This window comes from Salmo salar, chromosome ssa21 (genome assembly GCF_905237065.1).
Source record: "Salmo salar chromosome ssa21, Ssal_v3.1, whole genome shotgun sequence".
Taxonomy (NCBI): Eukaryota; Metazoa; Chordata; class Actinopteri; order Salmoniformes; family Salmonidae; genus Salmo; species Salmo salar.
This window is the reverse complement of record NC_059462.1, coordinates 46,647,280-46,671,161: the sequence shown is the minus strand read 5'-3', so window position 1 is coordinate 46,671,161 and position 23,882 is coordinate 46,647,280. Positions and strand designations below refer to the sequence as shown.

General features: G+C 43.6%; 1 protein-coding gene across 2 annotated transcripts in view; it reads left to right on the top strand.

The window, feature by feature from the left end:
- The window catches only part of rhg15 (Rho GTPase-activating protein 15), a 72,208-nt gene that overhangs the window by 10,851 nt on the left and 37,475 nt on the right, over positions 1-23,882 (top strand). For both annotated transcript variants that reach the window (XM_014165510.2, NM_001140026.1), the window contains 3 exon segments: positions 2,214-2,303; positions 21,361-21,459; positions 21,998-22,166. In XM_014165510.2, coding sequence (XP_014020985.1) covers positions 2,214-2,303; positions 21,361-21,459; positions 21,998-22,166 — 358 coding nt within the window.

Genomic DNA, 23,882 nt, shown 5'->3' with positions numbered 1-23,882 from the left:
AATGGTTACTACAAGATGGTAATTTTCCATGAAGAAAAATTGGTGGGACTTGCTTTTTAACTCTTTACAGTTATTATTGTGGTAGTGGAAGAAGTTGAAAATGTTTTACTTAAGCCAAGAAGTTAAATATAGTCAAAATTAAATGTAGTAAAATAATTTCTCTGTTTACTTTCATAGACTACACTATCAACCTTATTACTTAGGATTGTGGGGCAGTTAGAGCCCATATTTTATCACAAATAACTACACTCAGACTAGCCTACTACACTTTTATTCAGTCTCCTACTACAATACCACAGTATACTGTATGACAACTGTAGTAATAGAATACAGAAGACAAGGAAGCATTGTAGAAGTTTAAAATAAATCAAAAAAGTTATTTTATCCCAAGCGTTTATCCCTTACTTCAACCGTACATTAATTTCTTAATCGAAGGATACAGCTGTTAAAAGAAAGTTCTGACTGGATAGATAAATAAATAGGACAGATGAATAAATGGATAGATAAAGACGGAAGATCTAATGGATGGAGGGATGTTGGACTGATTGGTATGGTAAAGGAATGGATGTATGGTTGAAGGTGTGGATGGTGTGTGTGATATTCTCTGATAGTCAGATTTGAATAGAAGAGAAGTTGATCAAGGTGCCATAAACCTCTACAGGATCGGTGGGTCCCCCACAGGACTGTTGAGCTAACGTAGGCTAATGTGATTAGCATGAGGTTGTAAGTAACAAGAACATTTCCCAGGACATAGACATATCTGATATTGGCAGAAAGCTTAAATTATTGTTAATCTAAATGCACTGTCAATTTACAGTAGCTATTACAGTAAAATAATACCATGCTATTGTTTGAGGAGAGTGCACAGTTATGAACTTGAAAATGTATTTAAAAAACAATTAGGCACATTTGGGCAGTCGTGATAGAACATTTTGAACATAAATGCAATGGTTCATTGGATCAGTCTAAAACTTTGCACATACACTGCTGCCATCTAGTGGCCAAAATCTAAATCGCACCTGGGCTGGAATAACACATTATGGCCTTTCTCTTGCATTTCAAAGATGATGGTATTATCTTTTACCAGATCTAATGTGTTGTATTCTCCTACATTCATTTCACACTTCCACAAACTTCAAAGTGTTTCCTTTGAAATGGTATCAAGAATATACATATCGTTGCTTCAGGTCCTGAGCTACAGGCAGTTAGATTTGGGTATGTTGAGAAAAGTGGTCCAGGTAGCTGATTAGTATCAAAAGTCCTAATGTTTACTCATTGTCTCATGCTTAGAATGTGCTCCTCTCATTGCTATAATTTGAAAGTTCTGAAAAGTTCCATGGCAGTTAATTCAACAGTGGGAAGTTAGCTAAATTAGTTGATGTTGTTACTAAAATAGCTGTACCTCATGATTGATAGTAGATATGTCTGTTCTTAATAGCAGAGAAGTATACCAAGGTGTCACCCTCTAAGTTTTTGTCTACGGCAGCTGTTTTTAAAAAGTAACAGAAAATGTTGATGCAGTCCCTGAAACAGCTGTAACATTTGATTGGTACCAGATAATGATGTTGTTATTTCAGATTTGAATAGCAGAGAAGTAGAGGAAGTTTGTCAAAGTGGTGAAATTACACTATCTGATTTGTGTCAAAAGTTGCATTGTTGCATTTACAGTGAATGGAAGTTGGAAGTAATGATATCTCATTAATGTGAATGAAAAATAAATACAACATTTTTTATAGTTTAAAAAGTATAAATAATATCAAAAAGTTGTATGCAAGCATGCTATTCCAGACCAGTCTGCACATTTTAAAGTTTGAATGGAATTTCTTGATTAAACATTGTAAGAGCAGTAGCGTGCAGAAGAATAATAATAAGAAGTATGACGAAGATTTAAGTCGGGACAGTTGCTTCTCAAGTGCCACCTAATGCTAGAGAAAATGTTACACATGCACATTCTCATCTTACAGCAGGATGACAAAAAAGTGCTAGTAACAAACGGGAATCAGAAGATCTGTCTCTGCTCTTGGGCAGATTGCTTCCATTTGTTCATTAATCGTGATTCATAACAAATATCTGGCCAAGATAGTGATAGCTGTACCCTGTTTGAAAACATGCCTTTTGATAATGAACTATGATGCTTTTATCCCATTCATAACACCGCAGTGAAACTACTTACTACTAACCACCTCTCCCCTCTGCCTCTTATCCCTCTGTAGAAACCTGGATGCAGTCCTGATGGGATGGATCTCTGTGGGGCCGTGGCTGAATGGACAACGGAGAAGTCCAGCCGGAAAAACGTGCTTCAGGTATGGACATTTGGTTTATGTGTGAAGGGGATCAAAGTAGTTTACAATAAGACTGAGCAGCCTGCAGATTGTCTGCTTTGGTTTTTGAGGATGGGATGTTATTGAGTGCACTCGTTCCCCGATGATTCCTACAGATAATAGACTCAACTTCTTAAGACATTTGATACATTTTCATGAGTCTTTGAGTCAACCACCTGTTCAGAAAAGACATTTGCATTTAGTCAGATTGCATTTGAAGGTGATGTCAGGCTAACGTCTTACATCTCCTCAAAACCAATGGCCTTTAGATTAGTAAATTAGACTCTTAAAACGTCACAGTACTATCTTCTTATTGCCTTTTGAAGATGATCTTTTGATAAAGGCTTATTAAGGCAGGAAAGCAAACTGATGATCGATTCATTGGCAGTGGCAGCGCAAGTTTTCATGGGGGGAAAAAAGCGGAGGGAAAAAATTCACTGATTACGGGAGAAAAGGAAGAGCAGATTTCTTCAACCACTTAAGATACTTAATCGCTGCTGGTCGCTACTCTGCTGCACAGTATTTCAGCCCCAAAATCTTAATGCAGTGAAGATTAAAATGGGAATTACAGCATAATCTTAAGTAATCCAAGTGCTGTGGACAGAAAAGGGCTTGTAATGCCGGCTCAAATCTATTCTGAGGTCTGACAACATTGTCAATCAACTCCAGGATTAAAGTTAAAATTAGCACGGAAAGTTACTGTTAATTTTGCACCAATCAAGACACTGATTTACAGTCTAATAAATACCTCACAAAGATGTGCCTGTCAGATGGGTAGATGCGGTTAAAAAAATGGAATATAAATATTTTTGTTTTTTCAGTTATATCTCTGCTCCCCGTATCCCTGTCTCCCAGAGAGATTCATATTTCTAAGATATTTCATGGACTATGACAACATAATTGCTCTTTTGAACCATGTAAGCTAAGGGCCAGTTTACGGACTTGATGAGTTTAGCACTATTCCATATGGTGATCTCAAAAGGCCATTCACATCATGTAGATTTGATATTGAGTCATTTAAAGTTCCTGCAAAGTACCCAGTGGTTGACAACACAGATGTGACTCTCAACTTTAAACATTGATTGGTGACATCAGGATATATTACTTTCACTTCAGAGGAAGTCCAAAGTATCAAATGCACTAAATATATAGATCGAATGCGCTTCCAATCCAATGTCCAAATATGACAATGAGTCTCAGCTCAATTGATACTGCAATCAAATATACATGAAGCGTTCTTATTTTCCACCCAGCGCTCTGCTATCTGTCACTTTTATTCTCTCTGAACCACCCAGTAAGGAAGTGTCCTCCCTGGACAGTGTTGACATCCACAGGCTGCCCAGCCAAAGGTCACAGGGTCACGAACCTGAGAAATGTTGTGCCTCTCAGTCAGTCAGAGTTCACTTTCCTAAGACCTCAATGGCACCATCTGTTTTCCTCCGCAGTAGTGTTTCAGATCAGCGACATGACTGCTGCGGAAAACCTGTTCTTCCTAGAGGAAGTTGGGTAAAACGATAGAGGAGAGCTGGAACGGATCCTTTAAGGTAGGGGTTCCCAAACGCTGTCACTCAGGCACCCCGTTTCAGTATTAGGGAACATCTCGCCCCCAACGTCTATTTCTACGTCCACAAGCATTGTTCATGACACAATCTGTTCACACCCCTCTTGTGGGCGGAGATAAAATGTTGCAGGTTTAAGGCTTATTTCCTGCAATTCTACACATTTTGTCATCAATCAATCAATCAATCAATCAATCAAATGTATTTATAAAGCCCTTTTTACATCAGCCAATGTCACAAAGTGCTATACAGAAACCCAGTTTAAAACCCCAAACAGCAAGCAATGCAGGGTTGCAGAGAAAATGTTGCATCATTAAAGCTAATTGTCTTGCAATTCTATAAATGTTCTATACATGTCTAATGTGTATTCATGTGATATTTGAGTAAATCAAACATTACAACAAAATCTATGGGTAAAGAAACCATGCTGACATGGGCTAGTTGATCTGGACATTTCTGACAAGTTATGAATAGTCCCTTATGGTATGCAATGACTGCAATGACACCTTGTGTATTGTACTATTACAACTTCAAGAGTAAGTTGAAATCCGGACTGAGTTCCTTAGAAATAAAAAGCTTGGGAACCACTTCCTTAAGGCAACGCCCGCCTGATATTTTCTTCTATCTAAAGTTGAAAGTTTAGTGAATGTGTGATCAACTGAGGAAGTGGTTCAATAACTCTATGGGGGTCCTGCAAGAGGATTATCATGGTTAGAAGAGCGCTCTGGTTTGGCTCGAGGGCAGCTGAAGGAAAAGTAATAGTTTGGAAATAGGTGTTCATGTTATTTATCTACCCAGTTTATGTATTCCCATTTTTTCTTTCTTTTTTCTTTCTTTTTTTTCTTTGTTATCTTTATCATTGTGGAGAGACACAGTTGGTGGCACACAGGTCTTCCAAATTCCACAAGGAAAGGAAAGAGGATGGGAATGGAGGAGGGTGTTACTGAGGCCGTTGTCACCCAGAGTATTTATTCAGCTGCAGGGTCCTTTTAGACCTGACAGATGTTTCTCAGCCTTCCCTTCACCTCCTCACTCATCAAAATCATTGTCTGTGTTTATGAATAGATGGACATTGTTCTTCGTAATTCTCTATTGCAATTCCAGGAGATTTAGGAAGGAGGGACACTGGTTACTCCCCACTCCAGCTTAGTGACACACTTGGTGAATAACCCTCACATGGTCTCTACATATGAGATTCTTCAAATAATACCAAGGTTCCCGTCTGGTGCACTGTTTTATCACTAACACAGGGTTGACTAAGTGAAATGTAACCTTGCAGAAACACAGAGAGGGGAGCTCTGATCTTTGTATTTGGACACCTGAGGGAGCCCCTTATCTCGTGTCATGCTCACTGAAAGAATGTATACACTAACACAGTTCCAACCTGTTGTCAGTTCTTGTGACATCACATGAGGACAGACAAGAAATACACATATCAGACTGCAATATGAGATAAGTCATTGTTCGTCACAAAGCCGCCTTATGATACGTATGATAGCAGAATTATCCAAATATTGTAAAAATATAAACAAAGTTTATTTTTATTTTTTATTTAGCAGACGCTCTTATCCAGAGCGAGTGCATACATTTTTAAAACCTTTTTGTACTGCGTTCACTGAAGAACAAAGATTGTTTAAACTTCACTCTTTGTACAGTGGCAAAAACCAAACCATTTGAAGAAGCAGAGATGTAAGAGGGGACAGAAAAAGCTTGCGGAACCCCAAACCAGACCACCTATCAGGCTAACACTGTCCAATCAAAGCCAGATACAATGAGCAAAGCTCTGTATTCTAAACTGCAGTGTTGAGCTAACTTATGTGAATTCTTGAGTGGTGTCATACTGAAAATAATATTTCAAAATGTCTGGAGACCAAGAATGGAAATGCCTGGCACACTGTCTTTATAACCAATTGATAAGAATTTCAACCCATATTTTTTATTAATAACTATCGTCAGCATTGATGAAAGCAGATAGTCTGTTTGAAAAGGACTAACGGCTCAAAGCGTCTCCCGCGAGGCTAATAAAGCCAGACATATCTCTGACGTTGCTCAACAAATAAAAAGGAGCACAACTTTGAATAAGTGGTCATGCATTTTTCATGCTTTTCTGCATATCTAAGTGTTTGAGTCTGGCTTGAGTGAGTTAAAAGCAAATAACAAAAGGAGCAGAAAAGTCCAAAATTGCATCAACTCCTCTAGAAGAGAGACAAACAGTAGGGTAGTGTCAAAGGCGTCTGGTTTTATCCACGGGCCGCTTCTATGGAGTCGTCGACAGCAGCATCCTTCTCTCATCACTAATTGATTCTTTGGAGGTTTGGGCGACTCTCGCTATGAGCCTTCTGTACCCTATCTTGTCTGACAAACATGGTTCTCATAGTCACAATGTGGAAAAACAGACTCCAAAAACAACCATGGAGAGAGGACAGAAACAACTGGGAGGATGAAATAGAGCCCGGGGCTAGAAAATAATGAGTCCATTTCAGTGGAGGAGCTTTAACCTGCCACCGCCCCAAAAAACATTGCATTGTCTTGACTAATCAACAGGAAAGTTTAATATTATTGTGAAAGACTCGTAATCACGTCTGAGAAGTATGAAGCATCCTTCTGAGTGTCGAAGGTGAATCATATTGGGAGGAAGAGGGTGGGTGACTGCGTTGAGGTTAGCACAATTTTTGATCTTCGGTTTTCTGAATGAGCCTCAACCTTTCTAAAGTTCAGTCAGATTGACAACTGTCTTGACTCTTGTTACACCAACACAGAAAGACCAAACAACCCTGAGGTGAAGGAGATCTATCTTCAGCGCAGTAGATAAGAATAGCTGGATTGAGTACACGGATCAATGTTAATGAACATATTCACTATTTAAAACAAGTGAAAGATCCGTGCAGTAGATATTCAGAGCAGGTTGTAGTTTGTAGTATTTTTAGTAGTAGTAGTCCGGTGCCTACTGGTCCGCTGATCCTGGGATGTAATCGTACAAAGCTGCTGACCTGACTCGTTTAATGCCCTTCTGTCTTAAGCTCACAGTGCCTGATTGCTTCCAGATGACCAGCTTCGATTACGGTTGTGAATAAGAGTGGCTCACTCCCAAAATGGACATCACATCACACACAAATAGAGAGATCCTCTCAGACACAGACTGTGCTTCTACTAGCCAACACTACATTAGTGAGGTCTAGGACCTATGACCTGTGGTTAAACCCACTAGGAAGCTCCTACCTTCCATAGTGTTGATGATAGTGGGCATCGGCCAACAACTAGTCATTTATTCAAAATACAGCCTATCCTAGAATGTTCATGGGAAAGTTCGTCAGGGCAAAATAGCAATATCCAGACCATTTCATTCACCTCTCATATTCCTTCATCCACCTCTCTCTTGTTCTCTTGTGCTTCCGGCTGGAGGGCAGAGACTTTACCACCAAGACATTCACCATATTGTAGCGATGCATGTCTTCGCGGTGTCAGAGCTGCGGGAGTCTGGAGCTGTTGAGCAGTGTTATCATACAGTAAGCAGCGTTTCACACTGCACAGGGGTTGATATGCTTGGGAGTGACTTTGTGATTAGTGTTATGGTTAATGGTCCAGGAGGATGGCTAACTCTTTAAGGCTTTAAGTAGGGAAGTGGTATTATTGTACATCAGTCTATTCAAATAATAGGTTTTTATTTTGTTTTGCTATGAGATGAAGGCATATTGGTTCGTCACTCCGTGTTCTGGTAGAGTACTCTTCTAATGTTGTCTTTTTAAAGGTATGGATAGCACTTAGATGACTTCCCAGCTCAGAATAAAAGGGCAGTTACATCTCCACTTTGTTACCATGTTATTACACTTTTATGCTGAGCTCTGAAGTAAAGTGGTACTGTGATTTGTATATCCAGTCTCTTGATTTTTATTCATCCCTGAAACATTTTACCCACAAACCATGTAAATAAAATAAATAAAAATGATGACAGCCTTAGAAAGATTTTTCCCTGTAACCCTTAAACACAGATACTTTATGACAACAGAGTCACAAGGCAGCTGGCCACAGTCCCAGATTAACATTGAAACACTAGCTGTCATCTGAGTCTTGACCCCTACAAGACATGGTCAGGTTCACCATGTCAGTCCATCATCTGGCCCCCTCCCCCGGCTGCATCACAACCAGCCGTGATCGGAAGTCCCATAGGGTGGTGCACATTTGGCCCAGCGTCGTCCGTGTTAGGGGAGGGTTTGGCAGGGGTAGGCCCCTTTATCATTGTAAATAAGAATGTGTTCTTAACTGACGTGCCTAGTTAAATAAATAAAATTAAGGTATTGCATCAGCATTGCATTTAGTTGACTGTGCTGTTGTAAGTTACCTTCGTAATGTTCCCTTTGAAGTGAGTCTCTGGGGACTTAATCTGTTGAAACGACAGTTTCTCTCTGGGAGTTCTCTTGTGGTGTGGCCCTTCATCCTCAAAGCTGCTTACATTGAAGTGGGAATTAATTTGTTTTTTTTTCAGAGAAACAGTGAAAGTATAGTGTGTGTTAATCTCCAGAACGGTGGAAGGATTTAAACCTCCAACAGCAGATTGCCTTGGAGATTCAATTTAGAAATAAACGCCAGTTCAGTTAAACCATAGGACTTAATTCTAGCCAGACATACATCACACAATGTTATACCTTTCCTTTGTGGAGAGATGAAGCATCGCGATGAGTTCAGGTCATGGAGCAAAGTGAAGTGAACAGAGCCATTTGTGGGTGATGAATGATGGAACATCACAACTGTCCCCTTGGCCTTCTAGAACTCAGCAGTACATTACAGCATTAACGTTCTGCTCAGGTCAGACCTGAACAAGTTGTACCAACACAGATATTATTTTATTTCACACCATTTCCGCTGTTATTGTAAGAACTTATCTTTCTGTGAACTATATCGTTGCAGTTTTGACACATCTACAGATATTTTGTTGCAAATTGGAAATAATTAACTTGGCAAAGTAGAATGCTTCAAAGTTGCATTGTTCCTTCATGAGGAGCGATAATTAATGTTTAATTTAAGAGCCAAATGCAAATGTGGAGGCACAAATGGCAGTCTCCTCTCTGCTCCGCTGTACATATTTAAATATTAATGGTTCCAGTCAAAATAAAGGCCAGACATTCAACACCCTCTTTATTATGAAATGTGATAAAAAAAAATAAAGATGTATTTCCTATTGTTTTTCATTTCTAAAAGTAAAACATTACTTTGCACAACATTTCACTTAGTCAAAATACACAGGAAAGCTTTGACTTGTTTTGTATAGTGACAAGGAGCTGAATATATTCTATATATAATATATTCTCTGAATAGAAGTCATACTCTTTATTTGCAGTTATTGTACTGTGATATGAACATCATTGGCTCAGTTTTCCATTGCATTGTCAAAGCTGACTATCTACTATAATAACTCACATTTTAATAACAGTCATGCATTCAAATGAAACTATTGGTCTGTTTCTTATGAAGATCATTGTTATTTGGCGGGCATAAACTATACAATTAATGTTTTATTTACCGTAGTCTGTTATTTAACAATGAATATGTTTGCAAATGGTTTTGTTTGACTATGGAGACCTAAATGTTTCATTAGCCGGCACCTCCTACACTGTCTGTAGTGTTCTCTAGCCGGCACCTCCTACACTGTCTGTAGTGTTCTCTAGCCGGCACCTCCTACACTGTCTGTAGTGTTCTCTAGCCGGCACCTCCTACACTGTCTGTAGTGTTCTCTAGCCGGCACCTCCTACACTGTCTGTAGTGCTCTCTAGCCGGCACCTCCTACACTGTCTGTAGTGCTCTCTAGCCGGCACCTCGTACACTGTCTGTAGTGTTCTCTAGCCGGTACCTCCTACACTGTCTGTAGTGTTCTCTAGCCGGAACCTCCTACACTGTCTGTAGTGCTCTCTAGCCGGCACCTCCTACACTGTCTGTAGTGTTCTCTAGCCGGCACCTCCTACACTGTCTGTAGTGTTCTCTAGCCGGCACCTCCTACACTGTCTGTAGTGTTCTCTAGCCGGCACCCCCTACACTGTCTGTAGTGTTCTCTAGCCGGCACCTCCTACACTGTCTGTAGTGCTCTCTAGCCGGCACCTCCTACACTGTCTGTAGTGCTCTCTAGCCGGCACCTCCTACACTGTCTGTAGTGCTCTCTAGCCGGCACCTCCTACACTGTCTGTAGTGCTCTCTAGCCGGCACCTCCTACACTGTCTGTAGTGCTCTCTAGCCGGCACCTCCTACACTGACTGTAGTGCTCTCTAGCCGGCACCTCCTACACTGTCTGTAGTGCTCTCTAGCCGGCACCTCCTACACTGTAGTGCTCTCTAGCCGGCACCTCCTACACTGTCTGTAGTGCTCTCTAGCCGGCACCTCCTACACTGTCTGTAGTGCTCTCTAGCCGGCACCTCCTACACTGTAGTGCTCTCTAGCCGGCAACTCCTACACTGTCTGTAGTGTTCTCTAGCCGGCACCTCCTACACTGTCTGTAGTGTTCTCTAGCCGGCACCTCCTACACTGTCTGTAGTGTTATCTAGCCGGCACCTCCTACACTGTCTGTAGTGTTCTCTAGCCGGCACCTCCTACACTGTAGTGCTCTCTAGCCGGCACCTCCTACACTGTCTGTAGTGCTCTCTAGCCGGCACCTCCTACATTGTCTGTAGTGCTCTCTAGCCGGGACCTCCTACACTGTCTGTAGTGCTCTCTAGCCGGCACCTCCTACACTGTAGTGCTCTCTAGCCGGCACCTCCTACACTGTCTGTAGTGCTCTCTAGCCGGCACCTCCTACACTGTCTGTAGTGCTCTCTAGCCGGCACCTCCTACACTGTCTGTAGTGCTCTCTAGCCGGCACCTCCTACACTGTCTGTAGTGCTCTCTAGCCGGCACCTCCTACACTGTCTGTAGTGCTCTCTAGCCGGCAACTCCTACACTGTCTGTAGTGCTCTCTAGCCGGCACCTCCTACACTGTCTGTAGTGCTCTCTAGCCGGCACCTCCTACACTGTCTGTAGTGCTCTCTAGCCGGCACCTCCTACACTGTCTGTAGTGCTCTCTAGCCGGCACCTCCTACACTGTCTGTAGTGCTCTCTAGCCGGCACCTCCTACACTGTCTGTAGTGCTCTCTAGCCGGCACCTCCTACACTGTCTGTAGTGCTCTCTAGCCGGCACCTCCTGCACTGTCTGTAGTGTTCTCTAGCCGGCACCTCCTACAATCTCTGTAGTGTTCTCTAGCCCGCACCTCCTACACTGTCAGTAGTGTTCTCTAGCCGGCACCTCCTACAACTGTCTGTAGTGTTCTCTAGCCGGCACCTCCTACACTGTCTGTAGTGTTCTCTAGCCGGCACCTCCTACACTGTCTGTAGTGTTCTCTAGCCGGCACCTCCTACACTGTCTGTAGTGCTCTCTAGCCGGCACCTCCTACACTGTCTGTAGTGCTCTCTAGCCGGCACCTCCTACACTGTCTGTAGTGCTCTCTAGCCGGCACCTCCTACACTGTCTGTAGTGCTCTCTAGCCGGCACCTCCTACACTGTCTGTAGTGTTCTCTAGCCGGCACCTCCTACACTGTCTGTAGTGTTCTCTAGCCGGCACCTCCTACACTGTCTGTAGTGCTCTCTAGCCGGCACCTCCTACACTGTCTGTAGTGCTCTCTAGCCGGCACCTCCTACACTGTCTGTAGTGCTCTCTAGCCGGCACCTCCTACACTGTCTGTAGAGCTCTCTAGCCGGCACCTCCTACACTGTCTGTAGTGCTCTCTAGCCGGCACCTCCTACACTGTCTGTAGTGCTCTCTAGCCGGCACCTCCTACACTGTCTGTAGTGCTCTCTAGCCGGCACCTCCTGCACTGTCTGTAGTGCTCTCTAGCCGGCACCTCCTACACTGACTGTAGTGCTCTCTAGCCGGCACCTCCTACACTGTCTGTAGTGCTCTCTAGCCGGCACCTCCTACACTGTCTGTAGTGTTCTCTAGCCGGCACCTCCTACACTGTCTGTAGTGTTCTCTAGCCGGCGCCTCCTACACTGTCTGTAGTGTTCTCTAGCCGGCACCTCCTACACTGTAGTGCTCTCTAGCCGGCACCTCCTACACTGTCTGTAGTGCTCTCTAGCCGGCACCTCCTACACTGTCTGTAGTGCTCTCTAGCCGGCACCTCCTACACTGTAGTGCTCTCTAGCCGGCACCTCCTACACTGTCTGTAGTGTTCTCTAGCCGGCACCTCCTACACTGTCTGTAGTGCTCTCTAGCCGGTAACTCCTACACTGTCTGTAGTGCTCTCTAGCCGGCACCTCCTACACTGTCTGTAGTGCTCTCTAGCCGGCACCTCCTACACTGTCTGTAGTGTTCTCTAGCCGGCACCTCCTACACTGTATGTAGTGCTCTCTAGCCGGCACCTCCTACACTGTCTGTAGTACTCTCTAGCCGGCACCTCCTACACTGTCTGTAGTGTTCTCTAGCCGGCACCTCCTACACTGTCTGTAGTGTTCTCTAGCCGGCACCTCCTACACTGTCTGTAGTGCTCTCTAGCCGGCACCTCCTACACTGTCTGTAGTGCTCTCTAGCCGGCACCTCCTACACTGTCTGTAGTGCTCTCTAGCCGGCACCTCCTACACTGTCTGTAGTGCTCTCTAGCCGGCACCTCCTACACTGTCTGTAGTGCTCTCTAGCCGGCACCTCCTCTACTGTCTGTAGTGTTCTCTAGTCGGCACCTCCTACACTGTCTGTAGTGCCCTCTAGCCGGCAACTCCTACACTGTCTGTAGTGCTCTCTAGCCGGCACCTCCTACACTGTCTATAGTGCTCTCTAGCCGGCACCTCCTACACTGTCTGTAGTGCTCTCTAGCCGGCACCTCCTACACTGTCTGTAGTGCTCTCTAGCCGGCACCTCCTACACTGTCTGTAGTGCTCTCTAGCCGGCACCTCCTACACTGTCTGTAGTGTTCTCTAGCCGGCACCTCCTACACTGTCTGTAGTGCTCTCTAGCCGGCACCTCCTACACTGTCTGTAGTGCTCTCTAGCCGGCACCTCCTACACTGTCTGTAGTGCTCTCTAGCCGGCACCTCCTACACTGTCTGTAGTGCTCTCTAGCCGGCACCTCCTACATGTCTGTAGTGCTCTCTAGCCGGCACCTCCTACACTGTCTGTAGTGCTCTCTAGCCGGCACCTCCTCTACTGTCTGTAGTGTTCTCTAGTCGGCACCTCCTACACTGTCTGTAGTGCCCTCTAGCCGGCACCTCCTACACTGTCTGTAGTGCTCTCTAGCCGGCACCTCCTACACTGTCTTTAGTGTTCTCTAGCCGGCACCTCCTACACTGTCTGTAGTGCTCTCTAGCCGGCACCTTCTACACTGTCTGTAGTGTTCTCTAGCCGGCACCTCCTACACTGTCTGTAGTGTTCTCTAGCCGGCACCTCCTACACTGTCTGTAGTGCTCTCTAGCCGGCACCTCCTACACTGTCTGTAGTGCTCTCTAGCCGGCACCTCCTACACTGTCTGTAGTGCTCTCTAGCCGGCACCTCCTACACTGTAGTGCTCTCTAGCCGGCACCTCCTACACTGTCTGTAGTGTTCTCTAGCCGGCACCTCCTACACTGTCTGTAGTGCTCTCTAGCCGGCACCTCCTACACTGTCTGTAGTGCTCTCTAGCCGGCACCTCTTACACTGTCTGTAGTGCTCTCTAGCCGGCACCTCCTACACTGTCTGTAGTGCTCTCTAGCCGGCACCTCCTACACTGTCTGTAGTGCTCTCTAGCCGGCACCTCCTACACTGTAGTGCTCTCTAGCCGGCACCTCCTACACTGTCTGTAGTGTTCTCTAGCCGGCACCTCCTACACTGTCGGTAGTGCTCTCTAGCCGGCACCTCCTACACTGTCTGTAGTGCTCTCTAGCCGGCACCTCCTACACTGTCTGTAGTGTTCTCTAGCCGGCACCTCCTACACTGTCTGTAGTGTTCTCTAGCCGGCACCTCCTACACTGTCTGTAGTGTTCTCTAGCCGGCACCTCCTACACTGTCTGTAGTGCTCTCTAGCCGGCACCTCCTACACTGTCTGTAGTGCTCTCTAGCCGGCACCTCCTACACTGTAGTGCTCTCTAGCCGGCACCTCCTACACTGTCTGTAGTGCTCTCTAGCCGGCACCTCCTACACTGTCTGTAGTGTTCTCTAGCCGGCACCTCCTACACTGTCTGTAGTGCTCTCTAGCCGGCACCTCCTACACTGTCTGTAGTGCTCTCTAGCCGGCACCTCCTACACTGTCTGTAGTGCTCTCTAGCCGGCACCTCCTACACTGTCTGTAGTGCTCTCTAGCCGGCACCTCCTACACTGTCTGTAGTGTTCTCTAGCCGGCACCTCCTACACTGTCTGTAGTGCTCTCTAGCTGGCACCTTCTACACTGTCTGTAGTGCTCTCTAGCCGGCACCTCCTACACTGTCTGTAGTGTTCTCTAGCCGGCACCTCCTACACTGTCTGTAGTGTTCTCTAGCCGGCACCTCCTACACTGTCTGTAGTGTTCTCTGGCCGGCACCTCCTACACTGTCTGTAGTGTTCTCTAGCCGGCACCTCCTACACTGTCTGTAGTGCTCTCTAGCCGGCACCTCCTACACTGTCTGTAGTGTTCTCTAGCCGGCACCTCCTACACTGTCTGTAGTGCTCTCTAGCCGGCACCTCCTACACTGTCTGTAGTGTTCTCTAGCCGGCACCTCCTACACTGTCTGTAGTGCTCTCTAGCCGGCACATTGATATAAGGAGCTGTTGGGGGATCTGCTTTCATGTAGATTAGCATCTCCAGTAAAACATTTGCCTGACAATAAAAAGACCATGATAATTCAAATCTCCAAACTCTTAGTTCAGGAGCCCCAGTGCACATCAGGATTAGAATAATATCAAGGCGTATTAATGAGTTTGCGTCCCAGCGAACCTACAGCTCAATATGAGCCTGATGACAGAGAGGTGGTGTCCTACTGTACCTTTGTGTCGTCTCAGATTAGGACAGCTGACGTGTGAACATGGAGGCTGGACAGGGCCCTGTTTAGTTAAAAGAGCTTATCTCCATTTTTCATGAACAGAATGAATAGACAGGGAGCATCTGCTGTCATGTCTCCACGCTGCTTCAGATAATCTTTCATGCATCTTTGACCGTGCAGCTCCTAAAAAAAATGTGTTTGATATATTTTTAACCAGTTTGCTCTCCCTTTTTGATTAAACTTCAGAGGGAAGAGTCTGTCTTATCAGGAAGTCAGATAGCCTTTGGTGTAAGCCAGACATTTCAATAGAAGGCTTCCGTTTCTAAGATGACAGAAGAAAAGGACGTAATGTTCAGGATGCTTTTCTGTATGAGGATCCCACAGACTACACGTTAAATCCTGAGTCTTAAACCCCAATACGAAGAGGATTGTAGGCTAGCGTCACCATGATATGAACTCATTGGACTTCATCAGAGATTACAAGTTGGAGGGACCAGTTAATAAACGTTCACTAATATTGGTTTCCTCTTTCAAGGCCTAGGTTTTTAGGCCTAGGATTTTAATTTGACATCCATGCACATAATTCGAAAAATCTGTCCAAATCTCCCATCAAAATCAATGATTTACAGTGGCTTGCGAAAGTATTCACCCCCTTGGAATTGTTCCTATTTTGTTGCCTTACAACCTGGAATTAAAATAGATTTTGGGGGGGTTTGTATCATTTGATTTACACAACATGCCTACCACTTTGAAGAGGGCAAAATATTTTTTATAGTGAAACAAACAAGAAATAAGACAAAAATAGAGAACTTGAGTGTGCATAACTATTCACCCCCCAAAGTCAATACTTTGTAGAGCCACCTTATGCAGCAATTACAGCTGCATGATTCTTGGGTTGTGTCTCTATAAGCTTGGCACATCTAGCCACTGGGATTTTTTTCCATTCTTCAAGGCAAAACTGCTCCAGCTCCTTCAAGTTGGTTGGGTTCTGCTGGTGTACAGATTCTCAATTGGATTTACGTCTGGGCTTTGACTAGGCCATTCCAAGACATTTAAATGTTTCTCCTTAAGCCACTCGAGTGTTGCTTTAGCAGTATGCTTAGGGTCATTGTCCTGCTGGAAGGTGAACCGCCGTCCCAGCTTAAATCTCTGGAAGATAAAACAGGTTTCCCTCAACAATTTCCCTCTATTTAGCACCATCCATCATTCTTTCAATTCTGACCAGCTTCCCAGTCCCTGCCGATGAAAAACATCCCCACAGCATGTAACGGTCGTCGTACGTAGTGGCCCAAGGCTCAGCGGGTTGAGTGCTCATAATGACTTTTATTGAACACAAACAAAACAAAACAAGAAAACGATCGAATGAACAGGATTGCAGGCTAAAACACACAGCTATGCAACCACAACTTCCCACAAACCATAGGTGAAAAAAGGGCTACCTAAGTTGTTGGCCTGGTATGGCTCTCAATCAGGTTTCTGATTGGGAGTCATACTTAGGTAGCCCTTTTTCACCTATGGTTTGTGGGAAGTTGTGGTTGCATAGCTGTGTGTTTTAGCCTGCAATCCTGTTCGTTCGATCGTTTTCTTGTTTTGTTTGTGTTCAATAAAAGTCATTATGAGCACTCAACACGCTACGCCTTGGTCCACTACGTACGACGACCGTTACAGAACTTCCCACCACCAACGGACCAAGCAGCGGAGGAAGGAGCAGCAGGTGGACTACAAGGAGTACTGGACTTGGGAGGACATCTTGGAAGGAAAAGGATCCTACACATGGGAGGAGATCCAGGCTGGAAGGGATCGTGGCGAAAGTGGAGCGAAGACCGGGACTGTTTTATTGGTACACGATTGGCATGTAAGCCTGAGAGGCAGCCCCAAGAAACGTTTTTGGGGGGGCACACGGGTAGTTTGGCTGGGCCAGGGTTAAGCCCCAAGCCAACTCCCCGTGCTTACCGGAGGCAGCATGTTACTGGTCAGGCCCCGTGCTATGGGGTGATGCACACGGCGTCGAGGCCGAGCATTCACAGGCCGGTGTGCGCGGTGCCAGTGCCCCGCATTTGCCAGGGGTAGCGGGCATCGAGCCAGTAAGGGTGGTGCCAGTACTGCGCTCCAGACCGCCAGTGCGCCTTCACGGCCCAGTGTATCCTGTTCCCGCTCCTCGCACTAGCCCTGAGGTACGTGTTTCCAGTCTGGCACATCCAAAGCCAGCACCACGCACCAGGCCTCCAGTGCGTCACCAATCCAAGTCCATTGTGATCCTGTTAACCTCTTGGGGCTAGGTGGGACGCTAGCGTGCCACCCGTGGTGCACTCCATCAACAGCAGGTGCATTTCAAGAGCGGCAAATTTGAATCCAAATAAATGTCAAAATTCAAATTTTTCAAAAATACAACTATTTTACACCATTTGAAAGATAAACATCTCCTTAATCTAACCACGTTTTACGATTTCAAAAAGGTTTTACGGCGAAAGCATAAATTTAGAGTATGTTAGGACAGTACATTTACAAGAGTTGTGTGTAATGTTTTGTCAAGTCAAAGACAGGGTCACCAAAACCATAAAACCAGCTAAAATGATGCACTAACCTTTTACAATCTCCATCAGATGACACTCCTAGGACATTATGTTAGACAATGCATGCATTTTTAGTTCTATCAAGTTCATATTTATATCCAAAAACAGCGTTTTACTATGGCATTGATGTTGAGGAAATCGTTTCCCTCCAATAACCGGCAGTCAAGTCAGCGTAACAAATTAAATAATTAAAATTAGAAAACATTGGTAAAATATTATATTGTCATTTAAAGAATTATAGATTTACATCTCTTGAACGCAATCAACTTGCCAGATTTAAAAATAACCTTACTGGGAAATCACACTTTGCAATAATCTGAGCACTGCGCCCAGAAAAATACTCGTTGCGATACAGACTAGACGTCATGTTGGGGAGATCTAAAATCGAAAATACTATGTAAATAATCCATTACCTTTGATTCTCTTCATCAGATGTCACTTCCAGGTATCACAGGTCCATAACGAATGTAGTTTTGTTCAAAAAAAGCTCATCATTTATGTCCAAAAATCTCCGTCTCGTTAGCACATGATGTAAGCCAGCCGGACTTCTCGTCATGAACGAGGGGAAAAAATATATTTCCGTTCGTTCAAACATGTCAAACGTTGTATAGCATAAATCATTAGGGCCTTTTTAACCAGAACATGAATAATATTCAAGGTGGACGAATGCATACTCTTTTATAACGTATTGGAACGAGGGTACCCAACATGAACTCTGGCGCAAGGTGTCTAATGGGCCATCATCGTTCCATGGCTCTTGTTCGGTCAGATCTCCCTCCAGAAGACTCAAAACACTTTGTAAAGGCTGGTGACATCTAGTGGAAGCAATAGGAAGTGCCAAAATATTCCTAAACCCCTGTGTTTTTCAATGGGATAGGTTTAAAGTCAATACAACACATCAGGTATCCACTTCCTGTCAGAAAATGTCTCAGGGTTTTGCCTGCCAAATGAGTTCTGTTATACTCACAGACACCATTCAAACAGTTTTGGAAACTTTAGAGTGTTTTCTATCCATATATAATAAGTATATGCATATTCTAGTTACTGGGAAGGATTAGTAACCAGATTAAATCGGGTACATTTTTTTTATCCAGACGTGCAAATGCTGCCCCCTAGACCCAACAGGTTAATCATGGGGAGAAGACGTGATAAAACACCACAGACCAGTGTTGTTATTTCTAGGATATAAATACATGTATTGTGTATCTGATTACAAATACTAAGTTACGTTAGAAAACAGAAAAAATATGCTCAAAGGCTAAGGTTTGTGTGTTTGGTTGTTTTGAAAGAACTTTCAGATTCACCAGTGAGCCTCTCCGTAACCCATCCCCCACAATGCAGCAGTGTGATAGCAGAGGCTATTACTGACACATCGTGGGGCGGCCTCCAGGAAGAACACTGTTCCAGAGCAAACATGCTTGTTCAGATGCTTGTAACCCAAGAAGAGAAGGGTGGCAAACTCACTCTGACAAGGATTGCGCCTGTAACCATTTCCCCGCTTTTATCTGGCATCCCAAAGTAATGCTGCTTAACTGTTCCTGACGCTTTGTAATGAAGTCAGAAAAGTCAGCTCCACAATAGTCCCAAACTTTGAAGGTCCATGTAGAATAACAACCTATCTGCACACACATACCACAGACATACACACACACACACACACACACACACACACACACACACACACACACACACACACACACACACACACACACACACACACACACACACACACACACACACATGGGTGTGCATTGATGTCTGTGTTATGTGTTTCACAGGTGTGCTTGTGAGAGAGTGAGAGAAAGAGGGAGAATGTTGTAGCAGGCCATCTCCATTGATTACATACTGTTGGAGTGTGTATTAGTGGATTCATTTAGATATTATTTTTATATTTATATATTGTTCCAGACAATTATTAAGATTTGAGAAAGAGTAAAGAAGCTGAAAAAATGTCTCCATTGAATTTGCTCATACTGCATGTTCTCAGGGTGTGTGTGTGTGTGTGTGTGTGTGTGTGTGTGTGTGTGTGTGTGTGTGTGTGTGTGTGTGTGTGTGTGTGTGTGTGTGTGTGTGTGTGTGTGTGTGTGTGTGTGTGTGTGTGTGTGAAGTGACAATAATGACCTTATTTGCTGTATACTATGTAAGTATTGGAACTAGGCAGTTTCTAAAGAAAATAGCACTGGGGAACTGCATCAAATGTCTTTGGAGGTGTTGGCAGAATGTTTTCTTTTGCCGGAACATTTGCTCTTTCTGACAGTTTCTGAAAGACAAAAACAATTGCAAATTGTTGTGGACCTGTAAACAGATTGTTTGAATGCAATAATGTTTTGCATTCCCTTTTTCCCGAACGTAAATATGCTGCACTGCTCACGAATCTATTCTGATGAAAACTACAGTAGCACTATTTACAGAGGTATCCTACACACTTCAATGCAAATGATGTTCTGTTTGCCTGTTCAATTCTACTGTATGGTATAAACCGCGCGCCCTGTCGTCTACTAGGATACTAAGATACTAGGATACTAGGATACTAGGCTACTAGCCAGGCTTCCCCAAATATGTTTTCATAATTTTATGTACATTTGCCAGTAGCTGAACCTCACCTGAGAAATCATCCGGGCGAGGGAAACAGCACCCCTCTGTCTCAGTATGGGAAGCCCATGTATCTGATGCTGTCTGGACAGGGAAACAGCACCCCTCTGTCTCAGTATGGGTAGCCCATGTATCTGATGCTGTCTGGACAGGGAAACAGCACACCTCTGTCTCAGTATGGGTAGGCCATGTATCTGATGCTGTCTGGATGTATCTGATGCTGTCTGGATGTATCTGATGCTGTCTGGATGTATCTGATGCTGTCTGAAGCTAAATAGTATAAAATGTTGATTGATTAATGCCAGCAGGCATTTGGCCTCCTTTCATAAAAAAATTATAATTAGCCAATCAGTGTTGAGCTGAGCTCAACTGTGGGTTGTACTGGTGCAAATGATAAATAATTTGAACATGTATTCACAGGACTTGATTTATGAAATGTGTTTAAAAACAGTAACCCCATGTGTCCAATGACTAAATATACTGTAGTACAATATCAAAAACTCCCATTGTAGACAAACGCTTTGACCGATTTAAAACATGTCGTCAAATTTGGCCATCAGCAAGCTTAGAGAACATATGTACTAAAGTATATTTCCGTTGTGAACATGAATGGTTCATTTAGGAAGATAACTGCAAAGATAACGGTTTCATCATTTTGTATGGTATGAGATACTATATCTGCTCATTTGACCATTTCAGTTGCAAAAGATGAGCATTTTTTTTTTTTTTAAGTTCAACCACACTTGACAATGCTGACCTTGATGTCGTCATGGTTTCTCAAAGACTTTTACTAACATTACAGTTATTCAGTTTGACGGCGCCAAATGCTGTTACTGCACTGTTGGAGAAATGCAGAACAGAGCCAATATTAAGATGACAAGTATCACACTAATCATGTTTTCCCCTCTGAGAAGACAGTCTGCATTTGTCTTTTCTTGTGGCACACACACACACACACACACACACACACACACACACACACACACACACACACACACACACACACACACACACACACACACACACACACACACACACACACACACACACACACACACCCTGCACAACGTGAGCTTGTTGTCACACAGACACAGATACATTAACAGGCACATCACTGATAAGACTCTCAACAGACCAAAGGAATGAGTATCAAGGTCTGCTGATGCTGGAGTGAACACATTCTTACCAAATCATGTGGATCAGTGGGTGTCATTTAAATTTCATTAAAATGTAAATACTTATTGTTAGTTTAGGGTATTACGAATTTGAACGTATGCCATTCGGTTTGCATTATGCTCCGCTTCATGGGAATACATTAGATAAAGACCTGTTAATTGTTGTACCTTTTATTTAAGTCAATTTGAACCTTTGTTCCAGATAACAACCAGCTCCGGCAGTGAGTTCCTTCTCCAGGCTGACAATTACCACACTATTTCTAAATGGCATGATGCTATTAAAAGGACAGCTGACAATTTGGTAAGCAGTTTGCTGTTTCTTATAGACTTATAGACTGAAGTTATGACATTTCTGAAGTCTTTATGATTTCAGACATTGAAACGATGACTATAAATCATTCAGAACATTGTTTAGTCATACCATGCTAACCAAAATGAAAGTAAAACAATTCCCTAAGTCATTGACTCCAGGTTAAACGTATGATTTTATGTTACACATAGTGCAAATAATCACATTGACATGCTATACTTAAGCAATAAGGCACGAGTGAGTGTGGTACAGTATATGGCCAATATACCACGGCTAAGAGCAGTTCCTTAGCACAACACAACGTGGAGTGCCCTTATACAGCCCTTAGCCATGGTATATTGGCCATATACCACAAACCCCGAGGTGCCTTATTGCTATTATAAACTGGTTACCAACGTAATTAGAACTGTCAGCCAATCAGCATTCAGGGCTCAAACCACCCAGTTTATAATGAATAATGAGTAATAATAAAGAGATGTGCAGCCAGTGACCTTTGGACTGAAATGTTTTAACCTCCTTTCTGTTATAGTCTAAAGGAGCTGCTGGGAAGGCCTCTGATAAGCCTGGCATACGAAGGGCAAACAGCACAGAGTACCTACCTAGACATGGGTTGCCTAGCAAGACACTGTCACTGCCAAGACCTGCACCTGAGTCCCTCTGCACAAAGGAACCCAAACCTGAACACAGACGCTCACTCAGTAAGTTGTCTCCAATGACTAGCTAGTTTTACTACGGTTGCTTATTCAAAACAGTTCTTCACGTGTTGGTACAAGCTTGAACTCACAAAGGTATGCTGATTAAAAGTTGTCTCTTATCTGTGCTACTGCAAGCATTTAATGACTCAGAATAACTTTTTCTAAGGAAGTGGTTGCTCGTACATTTGCATAATATACACTACCGTTCAAAAGTTTGGGGTCACGTAGAAATGTTCTTGTTTTTGAAAGAAAAGCCAATTTTTTGTCCATTAAAATAACATAAAATTAATCAGAAATACAGTGTAGACATTGTTAATGTTGTAAATGACTATTGTAGCTGGAAACTGCTGATTTGTTATGGAATATCTACATAGGCGTTCAGAGGCCCGTTATTAGCAACCATCACTCCTGTGTTCCAATGGCACGAAAATTTGAAATAATCACTTGTCAACAATATATTTTACTTTGCATCTCTGTGTACTCCAAAATGTACTATAAGACATATCTCAAACGTGTTTCTTGGATGACAAACTAGTCCATAGGCAAAGCTAGTCCGTAGGCAAAGCTAGTCCGTAGGCAAAGCTAGTCCATAGACAAAGCTAGTCCATAGACAAAGCTAGTCCGTAGGCAAAGCTAGTCCATAGACAAAGCTAGTCCATAGGCAAAGCTAGTCCATAGACAAAGCTAGTCCATAGGCAAAGCTAGTCCATAGGCAAAGCTAGTCCATAGGCAAAGCTAGTCCATAGGCAAAGCTAGTCCATAGACAAAGCTAGTCCATAGGAAAAGTTAGTCCATAGGAAAAGCTAGTCCACAGACAAAGCTAGTCCATAGACAAAGCCTTTTATTAGACTGACAAGCAGTGCCTGGACTTCCTTTAGACAAGGAAAAGTTCAATTTGAGTAAAAACTAGAAAAAGACAGCCATGTGATAGACTCCGGGAAGGATAAATAACAGTGGGAATCTAAGGAAAGAGGAAGAGCGAGGGTTAGGTAGAGAGATGAGGTGAAGCATAATATCAACCTAGGCTGTAGCATTGTGGAGGCATATTTTTATTCTTATTTTATTTATTTCACCTTTATTTAACCAGGTAGGCCAGTTGAGAACAAGTTCTCATTTACAACTGCGACCTGGCCAAGATAAAACAAAGCAGTGCGACACGAACAACAACACAGAGTTACACATGGAATAAACAAACATACAGTCAATAATACAGTAGAAAAAGGCTATATACAGTGTGTGCAAATGAGGTAGAATAATGGAGGTGAGGCAATAAATAGGCCATAGTGGCGAAATAAGTACAATTTAGCAATTAAGCACTGGAATGATAGATGTGCAGAAGATGAATGTGCAAGTAGAGATACTGGGGTGCAAAGGAGAAAAAAATGTTTTTTATAAATAACAATATGGGGATGAGATAGTTGGATGGGCTATTTACAGATGGCTATGTACAGGTGTAGTGATCTGTGAGCTGCTCTGACAGCTGGTGCTTAAAGTTAGTGAGGGAGATATGAGTCTCCAGCTTCAGTGATTTTTGCAATTCGTTCCAGTGATTGGCAGCAGAGAACTGGAATGAAATGCGGCCAAAGGAGAAATTGGCTTTGGAGGTGACCAGGGAAACATACCTGCTGGAGCGCATGCTACGGGTGGGTGTTGCTATGGTGACCAGTTAGCTGAGATAAGGCGGGGCTTTACCTAGCAAAGACTTATAGATGACCTGGA